The sequence below is a fragment of the Dryobates pubescens genome, chromosome 25 (genome assembly GCF_014839835.1).
Source record: "Dryobates pubescens isolate bDryPub1 chromosome 25, bDryPub1.pri, whole genome shotgun sequence".
Classification (NCBI taxonomy): domain Eukaryota; kingdom Metazoa; phylum Chordata; class Aves; order Piciformes; family Picidae; genus Dryobates; species Dryobates pubescens.
The window spans coordinates 7,668,515-7,684,302 of NC_071636.1; the positions used below are offsets into that span (position 1 = coordinate 7,668,515).

Sequence of the window (15,788 nt, forward strand, 5' to 3'; positions counted from 1 at the left end):
CAACATTTAGTGCTTTCATCTCCACTGTTGAGGACTGGAAATGAGAATACTCAGCAATCTGTATAAGGTGTTCAGCAGTTTATAGCATCCGGTGAGGCAAGGCAGTTTGCTCTTTATGGATCATTTTGGTACATGAGTGAAAGCATCTTGAGAGGCATATGGATGTTTAGAAGATTGCAGAATATCATTTGGAGAGCTATTTGTCATGTGTGCCCCCTGCTACCATACTATACCACTTCATAGTTTTTAATGTACTTCTGCTCATGTCAGGTCATGTAAAGGAGGAAACTTTCCACCTCTGTGGAGCAGGGCGACACCAGGTGATTTGCTCAGTGTCACACACACTGGGCAAGAAGTACAGTTCAAGTTAGTTCCTTGCTCATTGTTTGAGCTGCTCAGGACCCATAGAAGAGTTTCTCAGGACCCACAGACACTGGTTTCTCATCCTCTAGTAACATTTTTCCTGCAGTCACTCAGGTGTATGCACACACATATATAAAAATAAAGCCAAGGCAGATGTTTTGAGCCTGTTTCTGTCTGTTTGCAGGAAGCCGACGGATAGTGGACGTGATGGATGTGAACACTCAGAAAGGGGTTGAAATGAGCATGTCTCAATTTGTGAGATATTATGAAACACCAGAGGCCCAGCGTGAAAAGCTCTACAATGTCATCAGCCTGGAGTTCAGTCACACAAAGCTGGAGAACATCGTCAAGCGCCCCAATGTGGTAAGGGATCCCGTGGTGATGGTGTTTATTTTCAGCTTCTTCACAGTCACTGATTGTGACTGGAGTTTAAACAAGGTGATGTGAAATATCTGTAGCTCCTGTCCATTAGTGTTGGGATCTCACTTCTTCTCAAGGAGAAAGCTAGTCTTGGCAATGAAACTTAATTTACAGGGATTAGGTATCTGATGAGCTCTTAATCATGCAATTTGCATAGATACTCAGTTCCTCTCAAGGTATTTAGGGGAAATTCCATCCAAAGTTAAATACCTATCTATTGTTTTTCTTCATCTAATGAAGCTTAAATTATCAGGAAGCTTAAATTCCTTATATATGAATCCTCCTATTAACTGAAAAAAAAAAAATGTTCAGGGGGATCCTAAGCAAAGGAGTTGAAAACAGATGTATTAAATACAGAGAGTTTGGGCATCAGTCCTGGTTGACCAGAGAACAAAGGGCCTTCTCCAAGTAGAATGTGTTGCATGTTCCCTCCATGTCTGCTCATGGTACTAGATGCTCAAGGCACTGCTGGGTGTGAAACTATAGCTCTGTGATGTTTTGTTTTGAGACACTTTTCTCATTCTCATCTCTAAATGCTATTCTAGTTACACCAGCAGTTTTTTTGCAGGGGACATTGCTTGCCTGTGCAGACAGTATAAACACTACATTTCTGCTTGACCAGGTCAAAAATAGATGGAAGCTCTAATTGCTGATTTATAGAAGTAATTCTTAAGTAGGGTTTTGCATTCTGTTATACACATACCACAAATTAAGCATCAGTTCAGAAGCTTGTGCAGGTTTTTGCTGTCATTCAGACACTAGTGAGTACCTTGGAAGTGCACTGGGGAATTGCTGGTGTTCAGCTGATCCAGGTTTTCCCAAGCACATCATGCTCAGTGAGCTTTTAAAACATCTGTGCACATTTCCTGGGTGCTTAGAACTGGAAAATGCAATTAGGTACCTGTTACCACGTGTAAATGAATATTTCATATCTGTTGAATATGGCCTGAGTGCACAATTGTTTGTAACCCAGGAATATTTAGGTGCCACTGAAAGACCCACATTCCCATTAGATAGCTGGGAATAGAATAGGGGGTGCTGAGGAAGTGGGTGCTGAGAAGTACAGTAGTACATCAAGTCAGGTACCAGTGAGGTACTATATTTCTCTAAGTGGTTCCCTTGCATTCTGCAGAGCTCTTTGAGCCCACATAAGACAGAAATACTTGGCTCATGCCCCTCATTGTGTAAAGACTGTGGGTTGCAATATCAGGATATGGGAATTATTTCAGAATTGAGGTAGGAACCAAGAATATTTTTTTCACATACAATTGTGATACTCATGGACTTGGTCCTATTTCTACTGGCTGCGTTATCTCATTGTGCCTCTTCTTGAAGTACAGTGCGTTATCAGCAGTACCTGGTGCAGATGGAAAAATAGATAGAGGTCAGCCCCAATCTGCAAGAATTTCATGTGCTAATTGCCCTGTTACGAAAACCCTTTAGAGATACAAACTGTTGACTCATAGCAATAACACTCTTGAGTGGGCCTTTAAAAAGATTCATCAGTCAGGAGGCTACGTGGGGTGCTAACCATGACTGAAGTGGACTTCTCCATCACATAGTCACAGGACAACTCTGTCACGAATGCCTAGGGTAGGTCTTGCAGCCCTTATTGTCCCCTAAGTGCAGGTTTGTTCGCACCTCAGGATGTTTTGAGCTGGGTCGGGATGTGCAGCCACACTGTGGCCAAACGCAGCACTACAGCCTGCCTCAGTCTGCCCAAGCTGAGTGGTGTGTTTCCCTGGTCTGAAACCCGGCACATGTGATCCACTTACATAACCAGAAGGGAGTGTTTTAAGGATATCCAGCAAAGGCTCCATCATCAAACCGACCAAAGAATGAGTCACAGGCTTGTCCTTGCTGCGGCTGTGACAGACAAGATTGCAGTTCATGCTCTGGCACCCAGCGCAGGAGCTGTGTGTTAGTGTGCCTGAACAATCCTCACATTCCATTTCTTCCTCACCTTGCTGTCAGTGTGGTTCCAGATAGTCAGCTTTTGCTGCTTTTTTCTGCCCACGCTCCTGAAAAGTTTGGCTTTTGGATGAGCACTTTGGTGAATTTTATACCCAAGTGGAACGATGGAAGGATATGCCCAGCAGGCACTAATTCAATTACTCAAATCAGAACTTGGCCTAAACAACAATGCTAATGTTCCTGGAAATGTAAGGTAGTGGAATAGTATCATCTCTTATGCTTGGATTTTCATGTTCATAAATGCCATTTCTAGGCTGCTGGCTACAAAAATGCATCTGAATGCAGACAGCATATGATGCTGCACGATGCTCACAGGACAGAAGTTGCACACCAGTTCAGCTGACTGCAAAACTCCTTACTCAGGGCTGCAAAGGCCTGGGTTGTGGTGCTGAAGTGCTGCCCCTTAAGTGGAGTCCACAGGGCTTTTGCCAAACAGTAAAGTTCTTGATGTCCATGAGTGTCTGCTGCTGTCATTGTTAGAGATGTAGGCAACAGAAGTAACTCTTACCATGTACTGAGTAAGTAACAATTGGTTTTGGTGGGGCTTTCAGGTGGATTTAGTCGACTGGGTGGATAATATGTGGCCACAGCACTTGAAGGCAAGACAGACGGATGCCACCAATGCTCTTTCAGAGATGAAATACCCCAAAGTGAAAAAGTAAGTTTAAGGCTTAAAAAAATCTCTATCCTTGACCTCCTTGATTAATTCCTTTTACAGCTTTCTGAACACCATCTGTAATCAAATCTCTATGAAAAGTGCATTTTTGTATTTTGAACAACTCTGTTTTGAAAATGGCAGATTGACCTTCAACAGCGAATTCTCCAAAAGTGCTACTCAAAGAAATCTCTTCACAGGATACAGATCATCTCATACAGTTCACACAGTGTATTCAAAGTCCTTCTGCAGGCTGGGTTCAGATCCTTCTTGGATTCTAAACAACTAACGGCTGGTTTGTGAAAATGAACTTTAAGTAGGTGTGTGTCTCCCCAAAGCCTCTGTCACTGATCTTTACTTCCCTGTTGACTTTTTCAAGTCTATAGGCTGTATTTTGTTTGAGGACCCACTCAGGGCAGGTTTGAGATCAATCACAAGAGCATTTTGTCCTGCTTGTGTCTGTCTCAGCTCTAGTGTTTGGGCAAATTGTGATAACATAACCTCACCTCGCTGTTTCTTCTGCTTGAATGCCTTCCTTGAAACTTTTTATATTATGATTGGAAAAAGGGAATGAAAATGTACACTGTAAATTTCATGGGAATTAGTACAGCTGAGACAGGGGCTGCTGTGAGTGAGCCAATAGCTATTGACCTGTATGTCTGATGAACACCATCCTGGAGGCCCTTCACTGCACTTTCTGTTTTAGATGCATTTTCTATTGGCCAGACCTAATGCTGGCAGCATCCCAGGCTTTGCTGTTGAACTGACCTCTGGTGTTTTGCAGATTGTTTGGAACTCTTTCCAAACTGTCTACAGTAGATTGGTACTAACACGTACAAAGGCGTGTGCAATGAGAAAATGATATGTAGCATTAATTCTCATCCTGTAAAAACACACATTTTTGGAAGGCAAATAGAAGAGCCTCTGTGACAGGCATCATGGGGTAGCCTGGCCTATATGCTCAGCACCACTGATTTCAGGGAAAGCTAAAGATATTTTGTCCTTTTGAAAGGAATAAGCCACTTGTTAGAGTAACTAGCTGTGGACAGCAGTGCCAAATTTCACATCTGCATTTGGAGATGTCCTGAATGACTTGCCTAAGGTCACACAATAAGCCAGTGGCAGAGCAGAAAATAAATCCTAGGCAACTTGATTCCCAAGTGGTCAATGTACTGAATAACATTATTTATAATCTGCTGGAGCTAAGAAACTTCATCAGGATTCAGGGCTTCAGGATTCATGGATTGTACAAAGTAAGAAAGAAAGAAAAGGATCCCTTTACTAGAGGAGGCACATTCCAGATGCTGAAAAAAAAATGTAGCAAGTAGGGGAAAGATGGCTTAAAGGATAAGGTAGCACCATGGCTAACAGAATTCAGCAGAAAAAGCAGAGTTACATTCTTGCAGTTCACTACTTGCAGCATGAAATGCCAGATGGTAGGTTTCAAAGAAGGATTTTAGAGAAGTAGCAATTCAACAGATTTTGACATGGAGCTTTTCCCATGTGTGGGGGGTGGCCTGGTGGAAAGGAAGGAGATGTCTGCTGAAGAAGCAAACACAGAGCCATTGAGGTTGCTGTCACTGGCAAGGTGAAGGTGAGGGTTGACAGCTTGATAAACTAGTAAATGTGATAGGCAGAGGGAAGCTAAACAGTGAGAGAGTGTAAGTGCTTGAAATGTGACAATAGAGTTTGACGTGAGGGAAAGGAATTGCCGTGCATGAGAGTTAAAGGAAAAGGTGATGCAGCTGGAGGGAAGAGGATGTTGCTAGTGAGCATCATCTAGCATAAGGACTAGAGAAAGCTGATTCACAGCACTGTTGGCACAAACCCCTCATCAGTCTGGAGAAGCAGCAAAGATAAAAGCAGTAACAAACATTGATAATCTGGCAGCACAAGAGAAGTTGGTCTGGATCAGGACAAAGCTCACTGGTGCTCAGTAACCTGTCTGCTGCTGGGTGCTGTCATAGATGCCCTGGGAGGAGTGAAAGAACTGTGTGAGCATGAAGTGATGACGTCCCTTAAAATTATTGTCTGAACTTCTGCTGTCTGCAGTTCAGGCAGGGGCTGCCCTGAGGTGGAAGTGGTTTCTGTGTGCTTAGTGGCTCTTCAGAGATTTCTCCTCCATGAACTTGTCCTGTTTAAATATGAACTCTTCAAGAGATTAGCTTTCTCCATCTCTGGAAATTCAGGTTGACCCTTCTCTGCATAGATACCAGTCCCAGCTATTGCGGTGAGTACCCAGAGGGTACAGAGCCCCTGTTAAAGAGATCACGTTCAATTGTGGAGCTAAATGTCAGTGCTGTCACTTGTTTCATGCTGCCCATTGCTGTGTGTGATTTGTCAATATTCATATGCTTTATTAATGCCTGTTGTTGCTCAGAAATGGGATCATTTCACCTCAGTCTGGTTCTTAGCATTCTCTCAATACCCAGAGTTTGCAGTATGCGGTACCCACCATTAACGTGTTCCCTACAAACAAAAAGCACTCCAGCGAGCGCGTTGCGGTTTTGCAGACACAGATGGCATTACCAGACACAAATGTCTGTCTTGGCTCCTGCACGTCAAGTTCCGTGCTGGGAGTGAAGTTAGAGAACGCTCCATCTGCTGCGCTGCTTCGGTTACCAGGAGCGCAGAGCGCTGGAGGCCGCCTGGGCTTTCGTTTGGCCTTGCACCATTAACTTTTTGTAGAAATTCTAGGTAATGAGGTTGTTCTTCTGTCTGTAGGTAAATGACCTCTTACCTAACAGGAGCATTAGGGGACCGAGTCAAGTGGAGAAACGGCTTCTGTCAAAAATGTGTAAAACTTTCCAAATCCTACCTCTTAAGCAGTAAGGCAATGTGAGGAATGAAGGGGTTGGCTATCTGAGGTTGTAGTGTGACCAGTTTCAAGCTGGTATAAATTGGCATTGCCCCTGAAAAAACAGCCCCATGCCCACATTGCCCCGTCCTCACTGGTAGAACACACCATTGTGCATCTGTAGAGTAAACTGGACTGGGGACTAGACTGGCTCAAAACCCACCCAGAAAAAAGAAGAAAAATGGGATACTTTTCAGACCATCCAAACCACCACATGGCTGCATAAATGCTTGTGCCAACCAACAGGCAATGCAGAAGTGTGAAAATAAAACCAGCAGTGGGATCCCTGACAAACTGCTTGTAGTTCATGCAAAGTACAGGGCCACAAAACACTGGGTGAGTGAGCAAGCACCTCATGGCTATGCAGGAAGCTTGCTCCTGCCTCCCCTTTTTCCCACCCTTGGTTGCAAGCTGCTGCAAAGGGCCTCACAGATGTGGGAGCCTGGCTGAGAGCAGGCAGTATGCTGCATAACCAGGAGCGGGGAGAGGAGGGAAAGGCAGCGCTGTTCTGACATCAGTTTTTAGGGGCAGAAGCATATTATATCACTTGGGATGTCTGTGGTGCTACAAATCCTAAGGGTAGCAAAGTGACAAAAGGAAAGTGAACTGGGCTTAGAAATGCTTCCTTATGATATACCATAACTATTTTCTGGTAGCTCAAAACAAGCTCAGAATTAGTTTTCTGTTGAAATTTATTTAACCAGGATTGAAGCAATGTGGATATAGCTAAACCTAAACCAACCCTATAAAAAATACTAATTTGATTTCTTGTTTATCAAAACAGATGGCCCTGCTGAAATGATTATCCTCTTTATCAGGTTTTGTGTTTGTAGCCTTGCAAGATTATTTGCACAGCAGTGGCAGTGAAATAGCTGCTGTGCAGGACATGGTGGCTATAGAAATTGTAACAGGTACTTCTAAAAACTTGGTAATGGTTGTGCTATGGGACAAATTAAAATGGAAGTCTCAGTTTCTGCAACACCCTTTTTGCCTTCAAAATCCTTCCTATTGCTTGAAATATCTATGCACTGCCATAATAGACCTTTATGTTGCTGTTGTCCTTCAGTTAAGGATGGGGTATCTTGTATGAAACATCTACCTGTTCACAGAAGGACGCTGCTCTGTTACCATGTATTCAGCCCTATTTTTCACTCTCCCAAACTGTTACTTAGCCATCCATCCCTTTCTATTAATTCCTTTACAAAGCAGGGATGGATTTAAACAGATGCTAAAATGCTCTTCTGAGCTGTGGTCTAATTAGAAGCTGAGGCTGTGCCTCTGGAGACAGAGATGGCCCTTTGAATTGAAGAAGCTTGCAGGTCCTGTAACACAATCTGGCACTGTTTAATGCATATGAGATACTTGTATGCACTCTGTGTGTCATTTGTGAATTGCTTTTGATACAAAACCACTCTGTACATGTAAGTACAGAAAACAAGGCCAGTAAGCACAAGTTCTCTTTAAAACTTTTCAAGTTAGCCAAGTAAATAAAATTTCATGTCTGCAAGTCAGTGTGTTAGTCTGAAATCCTTTGTGTAGTGCCTGGAGGACTTGCAGCATCACACATGTAACTGAAATAGGCACTAGTGTTCAAAATGGTTGGTAGTGAGCCTGGAGCTGAACAGCCACGTCAGAAGGATGGAAAAGTGAGTTGTGTTCTCATAGACACCAAAATGCTGTTCCAGAGGTAGATGGTCCCAGCTCACTCTGAGTTTGCAGCTTGGTTCATTTCCTTGTGGCAGCAGTTGCCTTCTCAGAAATTTACGTTTCCAATTAAAAAAAAAAGGGGGGAGGGGAAGGGGGGAAGGGTATGACACACCTCTTAATTCTTAAAGTTCAAAGGTAACCTTCCCAGCAGCGAGGTTTACAGGCAGCCCAAGGTGGTAGCTGGGTGTCATTCTGCTGATCTTCTGTGTGGGCTGTTAATGCCAGCATCTGATGACTGGAAGGCAAATCACACTTCCCCGGTAAAGTCCCCACTGGTGGCAGCTGGCAGCGGATGCTCAGGTGTGAACCCATCCTGTGCTTGGTGTTTCACGTCCAATGGGACTGGGGCAAGGGTGAGATGAGGAAAGTGTTGCCACTTACTTTGGTCCCAGCGTGATCTACCAGTGTAATTTGCAGTTACTTCACAAAATCTGTGGTGCATCACAGCAAATAGTCTTTCTCTTATCTTGGGTGTTGGTTTTGTCTGACTCGGATCATAACCCCTTCAGGGCAGGAAACTGGGTCTTTCATGTGCTCTTGAAGTGCCTGTTGCATGCGCCTTATTTAATGATCAGTTACTATTTGGTCTTGATAGGTGGTGGCTTGCTTTTCACTTCAGGCTGGATGCATTGAACTCTTACTGGAAGCACTGGTTAGCCATCCGGGCTGCCCCACTCCTGAGGAGGGGAGCAGGGCCCAGTGTTTTTGTGGCTGTGGGCAGGCTGTAGGGCTGTTGGTGGGTAGGCTGTGGGGCCGGTGCCGGAGGCTGGTCCCCAGAAGGGGCACGGGCACGGCATTCCACCCTGGCCAGGGCTTTAGAGGGCCTCTGGATGGGCAAAGCCGGCAGGCGGAGGTGCGTGCTGCAGGAGCGCTCCCTGAGGAGAAGCCTGGGCGCTTCCACTGAGGGGGAGCCGAGGCCCTCCCCGAGGAGAAGCCTATGGGGCAGCCCTCAGAGGAGAGGCCGGTGCCCGCGGGGGTGGGGCGGCAGACGGGCCGGGCTGCTCGGCCCCGTGTCTCCCGGGTGACAATGGTTTCTTTTGTCTTGCGGCGTTAATTTGTGGCTTTCAGTTGGAGGGCCCCAGAGTGGGAGTGCTGCTCGGTGCGGGTCAAGCCGTTAGCGTGCGGAGTCGCCCGAAGGTAGCTATTGTTTCCCGCTGTGTCCTTCCAGCTCCCGCTTCCCGATGCTGTGAGGCGAGGCCTCGGAGAAGGGGAGCCCGGGGTGCCGCCGGGGACAGCCTCAGCTTCCCTCCTCCGACGCCCGGGAGCAGCTCTCCTGCCCTGGGGGCGAGGGGCGAGCAGAGGCAGAGCAGGGCCTGCTCATTTCCCCGCTTTGGCACTTGCAGTTGGCTCATGGGTTTGTGGTATTCGGTTTCAGGCTTAGGGATTTCAACCAGCCGGCGCTGCTCCTGGGAGGAAGGAAGAGTGAGCTATACTTTTCTCATTGGCCCGAACAAAAAACAGAAGCCTCTGCTGGGGTTTGGGAGTGGTTTATGGGCTGAGCTCAGTGGCAGGGGAGCCCTCGCAATGCCAGAGGGAATAGAGCCGTATGGTGCGCGGTGCCTATTGCGAGAGAAAAGAAGCTGAGCTCAGGGTAATGCTGCCTCGGCGTGTGCTCGCGTCTCCCCGAGCTGATGTGCATGATCTGCCTTCCCCTGCCTGCCGTGTGCCTGCGCATCCCGGCGTGGCTGTCGCTGTCTTTGTTTCTCTGTTTGCTTGCGGGTTTGGAGCTATGCGTGGCGAGTGCATTGTGGGTTTGCCTAGGAGTGTGGGATCTGCGCTGGCTTGTGGAGCGGTCTCTGTATGTTGTTGCTGTGTTCCCAGCTCTCTTGTCTTTGCTTAGTGGTTCAGCTTCATTTGTATCATCCCCCTCTCTCTCTTTGGATCTCCGTGTTTGTTCTTCCCTGTGAGTTTGCAGGTTACTCCATATTTCTTCACATCATTTCTCTAACAGATTTTCCCAGATTATTTTTTTTTTGGGGGGGGGGGGGGGGGGGGGGGAGGGGGGGAGTACTTCCCATTTTTCCCCACACTACAAATCCTTCCTCCAAAATAACAATGCATTACCTTGAACAATTTCAGGCTTATGGAGAACAGAAAACAAAACTCTTCAGTGGGGCCGGGAAGCTCCCCCACAACAGATTACAAGCAGCTGCATGTTTTAAAGCCCTTACTGAGGCTGTGCAGGGAGGTAAAGTGGAGTGTGCAGGGACTGGGTATGGGAGCAATTGTGGGCAAAAAAAAAGAAGTTAAGGTATCTATTGCACCACCTGTATTTTCAGGGTATAACTCTGGTCAGATTATCTCCCCATGCCCTACTTGGGATTGTGTTCCTCTATAATTCACTTTACCTGCCCTGGCCCAGAATGTTGAAGGCAGGAAGCGGAGGCCAGAGCATGCTGTGGGATGTAGTTTAGATTTCTTTCAACATGGATGCTCTGTTATGGCTTTTTATTTTTTATCTTTGTTTTGGTTTTGTTTTGTTTGGTTGGGGGATTTTATTATGGAAAAAAAACTGAAAAGTTCATCCATTCCCCACATTAGCAGCTGCTGGTGATGAGAAGCTGCTTGCTGAGGTTGGAGGCGAGCGGTGTATAAGATTAGCCGTGGCATGGAGCTGTGCTGGGACCATGTGACTGCGGTGTACATTGGAAGAGGAAGCTGTAGAGGTCAATGCAAAGGCATTGTGCCAGACTCTGGCAACAAGGGAGATTGCTGTATGGTGGAAGATTGCTTTTTCAGGCTCCTGAGCCTTTTGGTAGCTGTTGGGCCTAGACAAAAGCAGCCCTGTAAGATTAACAGCAGATATTAAATGGCATGGCTCATTTGTGGATGGAAAGGAAAACTCTTTTTTTTTCCCAGATGCTCTGCAGGTTTTTATTAATCACCATATGTGGCTCTTTCACTAGAACCACCTTTATTGGAATGGAAATTATTGTGTTTAGAGGAGTTTCAAGAAAACAAGAAAATTGGGGAAATAAAAAAAAATAGAGTTGCATGTTCACAGTCACATCTACTTTGGTGTTTTCTCACAAAACTGAATTTTAAGCACTATGAATTGTCTGAGAATTCAATCCTGCTATTACCTCTCTGAACACAAACAGATCGACAGCTTCAAGTGTAGATTATTGACTGCTGAGGAATAAATAACTCAGGCTAGCGTTCAGGCCATTTATGTTCCTTCAGAATATCTCAATGCGTACAGGTAACTGGTGCTTGGTAGCACTGTCTTAGAAAATTTCTGTTAATGGGATGTGTTTTACATCTGACCTTTGGGAACCTGAAAATGATTCTGTAAGGATTTCAATTTTGTACTTTAAATCAACATGAACCTCTTTAATCATCAACACTGACCACAAACTGAGAATTGACAACATGTTTGGGTTTTTTTTTGGTGTGTGTGTGTGTGTTATGAGCAATTATTCAGCCTGTGACTTTTTGCAGTTTGTCTGGAAGTAAAGGCAACTTCCTTTCTAGGCTTCTTTCATTGTTTTTAAATTCTATCTGACTTGTAATCAACAACATTTTGGTAGGGGGAAAAAACCAACCCTAAAAACATAAAAGGAGGAATTTAAAACAAATTATTTGGGAGGGAAGGACTCATATTTTGAAGTGGAGCATATTGAGAGTCTAGACAGCTTCTTGGCTAGCTGTGATTTTTGAAGCATCTGAAATACCCCAGGGGCAGAAAAAAAAGCTCTTGTCCTGCTTCTGAAAGATTAAAAAAAAAAAAATAAAAAGGAAAGAAAAAAAGAAAAAATTCCAGTGGGCAAGAGGAGAGACATGTAATTGCACAAGGAGAGGTTTTAATTGTGAGATGAAGGCGCAGGACCTTTTTTGAAGCCCACAAATTGACTGTCTTCATGACAGCATTGCGTATCATTCTGTCAACTCCAGCTCGGGATGTGGTTGCTAGGCAGCAGGCTCTTATGTACCTATAGTCTCTCTGATTTGCCAGCCTTCTGCAGACACATGGTAAGGTCCTTTCCAGCCTATCATCTAGAGGGACTTCTGCACGCCGTCTGCATACTGCTGAGATTCTCTCTACCTGAATGTGATGAGAAAAAGACACTTAAATGAAACCTTTTTTCCCCTTTCCTTTTATCTTTCTTTCCCCCCCCCCCTTTTTTTTTTTTTCTTTTTTTTTAAATCCCATGCTGGTTCTGTTTCCATAATCACCCTCTGAAAAAAAAAAAACAAAACCAACAAAAAAAAACCCCAAAACAACAAAACCAATCCAAACCAAAAAAAAAAACAACCAAAAAAAACCACCCCCCCCCAAAAAAAAAGCCATGAAACGGAGACCGGAACAAGGAAAAGAGGTTAGTGGGTTAAGTGGTGTGTGTTTCCTGCGTTTGCAAAGGTGCCTGCAGTGAGGAGGGCGGCTGTAATTCGGCCATTAGTTACAGATGGTGGCTGGAGTCTTGAGATTGTGCAGTGAGATCAGAGCTCTTGTCTCTTTGCAGTGATGCCGACCTTAAGCTGCTTTGAAAACCTGACTAAGACAGCATGAAAAAGAGTGGATTTGATAGCGATGCTGCCAGCTGGTTCCTTTATGTGTTTTGATGCAGAAATGCCTAGAAATAAGAACAAAAAGGAGTTAATTTGCCAAATGAGGTTTCTGTCCTTTAATCCTTGCAAAAATGGTGTTTGTGGCAAGTAGGTAAAGGAAAATAAGGAGGATTTATAAGCAAATTATATTTTTCAAAACTTTGCTCTTCAGGGCAATTTGTGTGCAACTTCTGGTGAAGGTTATGTGTCAGGTGGTGAAGGAGGGTGTTAAACAGATCACCCCAGGGACTGGCAGTGGCATAAGAAATACTTCTGAGCAGCGTAACTTTTAATGTTTTTCCATTCCTTAACTCTGAAAGCTTTCATTCCAGCTGTATGAACAACAAACTTGAATGTGGAGATTTTTCAGCAGAACCCTAGTTATAGTTACTTCCTGAGACAAATCCATGTTCTGTAAACACAGAAGCTTAATTGATAGAATCGGTGTTGCAACTACGGTTAACTTCTGCAAAATAAGACATGAAAAATACTGTTTCAGACTGATTAATTTTTGTCCTTCACTCCGCTTACAGGTACTGTTTGATGAGTGTGAAAGGATGCTTTACCGATTTTCATATTGATTTTGGTGGCACTTCAGTGTGGTATCACGTTTTCCGTGGGGGGAAGGTAGGTGAACCTTGTTTGATGTTTGTTTGTATTTATCTGTGCCTGTTAAGGAGGGAAGGGGTTAAGTTTCTTCTATTTTTTCCCCCTTGTTTTGGGGGATGCAGTCAGTGATCAGTCTATTTCAGCTAACTTTGTTGATGCACACAAAGTTTGCTGAACTAGAAGGACACCATTCACCCTCAGGAAACAAGTGGATGATTTGTGTGAAATACCAAATGTGATGTCTGCTGGTGGTGATGCTTTTAGGCTTGCTACTGCTGCACGGTTTAGAAGTGTCTTGCAGTGAGTATGTCTGTGTGTACCCTTCTTGGGTCAGAGTGCCCTCACAAGTCTCCTTCTGTAGCTAGAGCTTTGTTTCCTCCTAGCGATTCCATGTTTCTTAAGCGTGCCCATGCACCCTATGCTGGAAGTGAAATATTGCAGGATACAGAAGTGTGAGAACATAGGACTACACTGACATCTTTGCTGGTTTGGTTGCTTTTCCCCAGTTCTAGTATAGGTAGCATGTGGTGGGAATTGAAGTAAGTACAGCATATTGAACATCTCTGTGGTACAGGTACTGTTCATCTGTGTTGTCCAGTGGCGTTGTAATATACCAGCCCACTGGAAGTAAACTGCAAGCATCTTCTGAGCCAGATGTTTTGTGGAAGAGAGGTGATAACTGACAGTTATCTTGCCACTTCCAGCACATGGACTTAATTGCTGCTGCTGGCTGCCTCTGTGTGCAGCACCTGAAAACATGTTTTGTGCAGAAAGCTGGTGTTATGTGTTCATTTGTTTTAACATGATAACCTTGTTGCAATCTCTCAGCTGTTTATTTCTGTTGACTGTTGGTAATAGTTGAATCTCTCTTTTATTTTTAGATCTTCTGGCTGATTCCACCTACTCTGCAGAATCTAGAACTTTATGAAGAATGGGTTCTCTCAGGAAAGCAAAGTGATATCTTTCTGGGAGACAGGGTGGAACGATGCCAAAGAATTGAGCTGAAACAAGGCTACACATTCTTCATTCCTTCAGGTATCACCTGTTAACTAGCTGGTTTTGAAACCAACAGTTCTCCGTAAAATTATTGTTCACATCTAAGTCCCGTATTGACCTCTTTAGTTGCTGTGGCAAAAGAAAGGTTAGAAACTGAATGCACCTAATTTCTTCCAGAAATTGACCCAGCCAGACCGATGGCAGATGTGCTGTGAGGAAGTGTGCAGTGATCACTTGTGCTAGGAAAAAGAAGACTTGGGTCTCTGGGGCTTTCAGTCTACCACTTCTCATCAGAGTTATTCTGACTTTGGCTATTATTTGCTTTCCTGGAGAAATATCTTTCTGGTTTTGTGATCTCTTCTGGCAGGTTTCGTCTGCAGTTCTTTAACTTACCTCTTTGTCTCTGTAGCCAAAAGTGGGTCTCTATGCCCCCTGATAGAGCTCAGTGGAGATTTCACTATGAGGAAGAGCAGGTGCTGTGCTCCCTCGGAGTTGCTTCTTGGGGAAACAACTTTAGCTTGTTGTCATAACTCTTGAGAATTTCTGGTGGTGGAGGTTGTGCTAAATCTGGACATCTTCCAGTAGCCCAGCCACACTTAATTTTTACACTGCGGCCCACCTCAGTAGGTGTGTTGGATGATTCATGCTCTTCCTGCAAAGCAACTAAATAGTTGCTGCTTTGAAGGCTGGTGGCTTCAGCCCTTTCTGCTCCTGCCTAAACTGGGTTAAGGAAGGTGCAGTCTGTAACACTCCTCATCAGGTGTTGCTTTCTTTGACTATTATGGGACCGTAAGTTTGCTTATAGTGATGTAACACATGGGCTATGCCTAGTGGAACTTAGCAGGGAAATAAATATAGGTAGCCTTTCCACATGACAGAAAGCTCCAGACAGCTCTAGAATTACTCTGTGGAGATAGGATTATTATTTTAATCCTGGAGACAGGGAGAATGCAGGTCATGTGAAGATAGTGACAGTGTTCTTACCAACTAGGGAGCATTGATTATATCTGCTGAAGGCTGCATATTTGTAAGTATTTGGTCATAATCAGCCTGGGCAGCAACAGACAAAATGATACTGAGGTTGGAGGAGTTGATCCATTAAAGGTATTAGATCTTCCCTTGAAACAGAATGTGCTGCAACTGTTTGAACTAGGGGTTTGAGTGTGCCTTACTGCATTTTTGTATTTATCTTTACTCACCTGCCAACAGCCTCCTACCAACTGGACTTTCTGGATGTTAGTCATGTTCAGCAATTGGAATACAGCAAGTTGTCAGCACTTGTGCAGGACACAGCTGTAACATGGTGGCTAAAATGAAGTGATTCCAAATCTGGTGTTTGACTATAGTTGCTATTTTTTAGGAAAGGCCAGAGTACAGGAACACCAATACCTCAGCTATTTTGGGCTCCACACCATATTTGAAAGGCATATATGAATAATTTATCTGTAAGCACCTCAAGGATTCAGGGGGTTTTGTTCTGCTGTATTTTGTCTGGAAAACTTCTTTGCAAATCTTTCCTGTCTGTGAGCAGGCATTATTTTTGTGTTTGTTTTAAGCGTATGGAAATGCCTAATTAAAGGCTGTTCCAGGTCAGCAAATTGAGCGTAGCTGTGTAAAACAGGTCAGTTCCTGTGACCTTTCTGCCCTGGTTTGTGCATG

General features: G+C 44.4%; 2 protein-coding genes across 8 annotated transcripts in view; one reads left to right on the forward strand and one right to left on the reverse strand.

The window, feature by feature from the left end:
- P2RX4 (purinergic receptor P2X 4) overlaps nt 1-15,788 on the reverse strand; it is a 271,548-nt gene that overhangs the window by 120,523 nt on the left and 135,237 nt on the right. The window lies entirely within an intron of this gene.
- Nucleotides 1-15,788, forward strand: part of KDM2B (lysine demethylase 2B) — a 115,746-nt gene that overhangs the window by 28,073 nt on the left and 71,885 nt on the right. For 5 of the 7 annotated variants that reach the window (XM_054172957.1, XM_054172958.1, XM_009909592.2 and 2 more), the window contains 4 exons: nt 548-726; nt 3,309-3,415; nt 13,058-13,151; nt 14,015-14,168. In XM_054172957.1, coding sequence (XP_054028932.1) covers nt 548-726; nt 3,309-3,415; nt 13,058-13,151; nt 14,015-14,168 — 534 coding nt within the window. Of the gene's footprint in view, nt 1-547; nt 727-3,308; nt 3,416-9,451; nt 9,568-12,249; nt 12,296-13,057; nt 13,152-14,014; nt 14,169-15,788 lie in introns of those variants that run through there. The other 2 variants (XM_054172961.1, XM_054172962.1) reach the window with 2 other exon arrangements.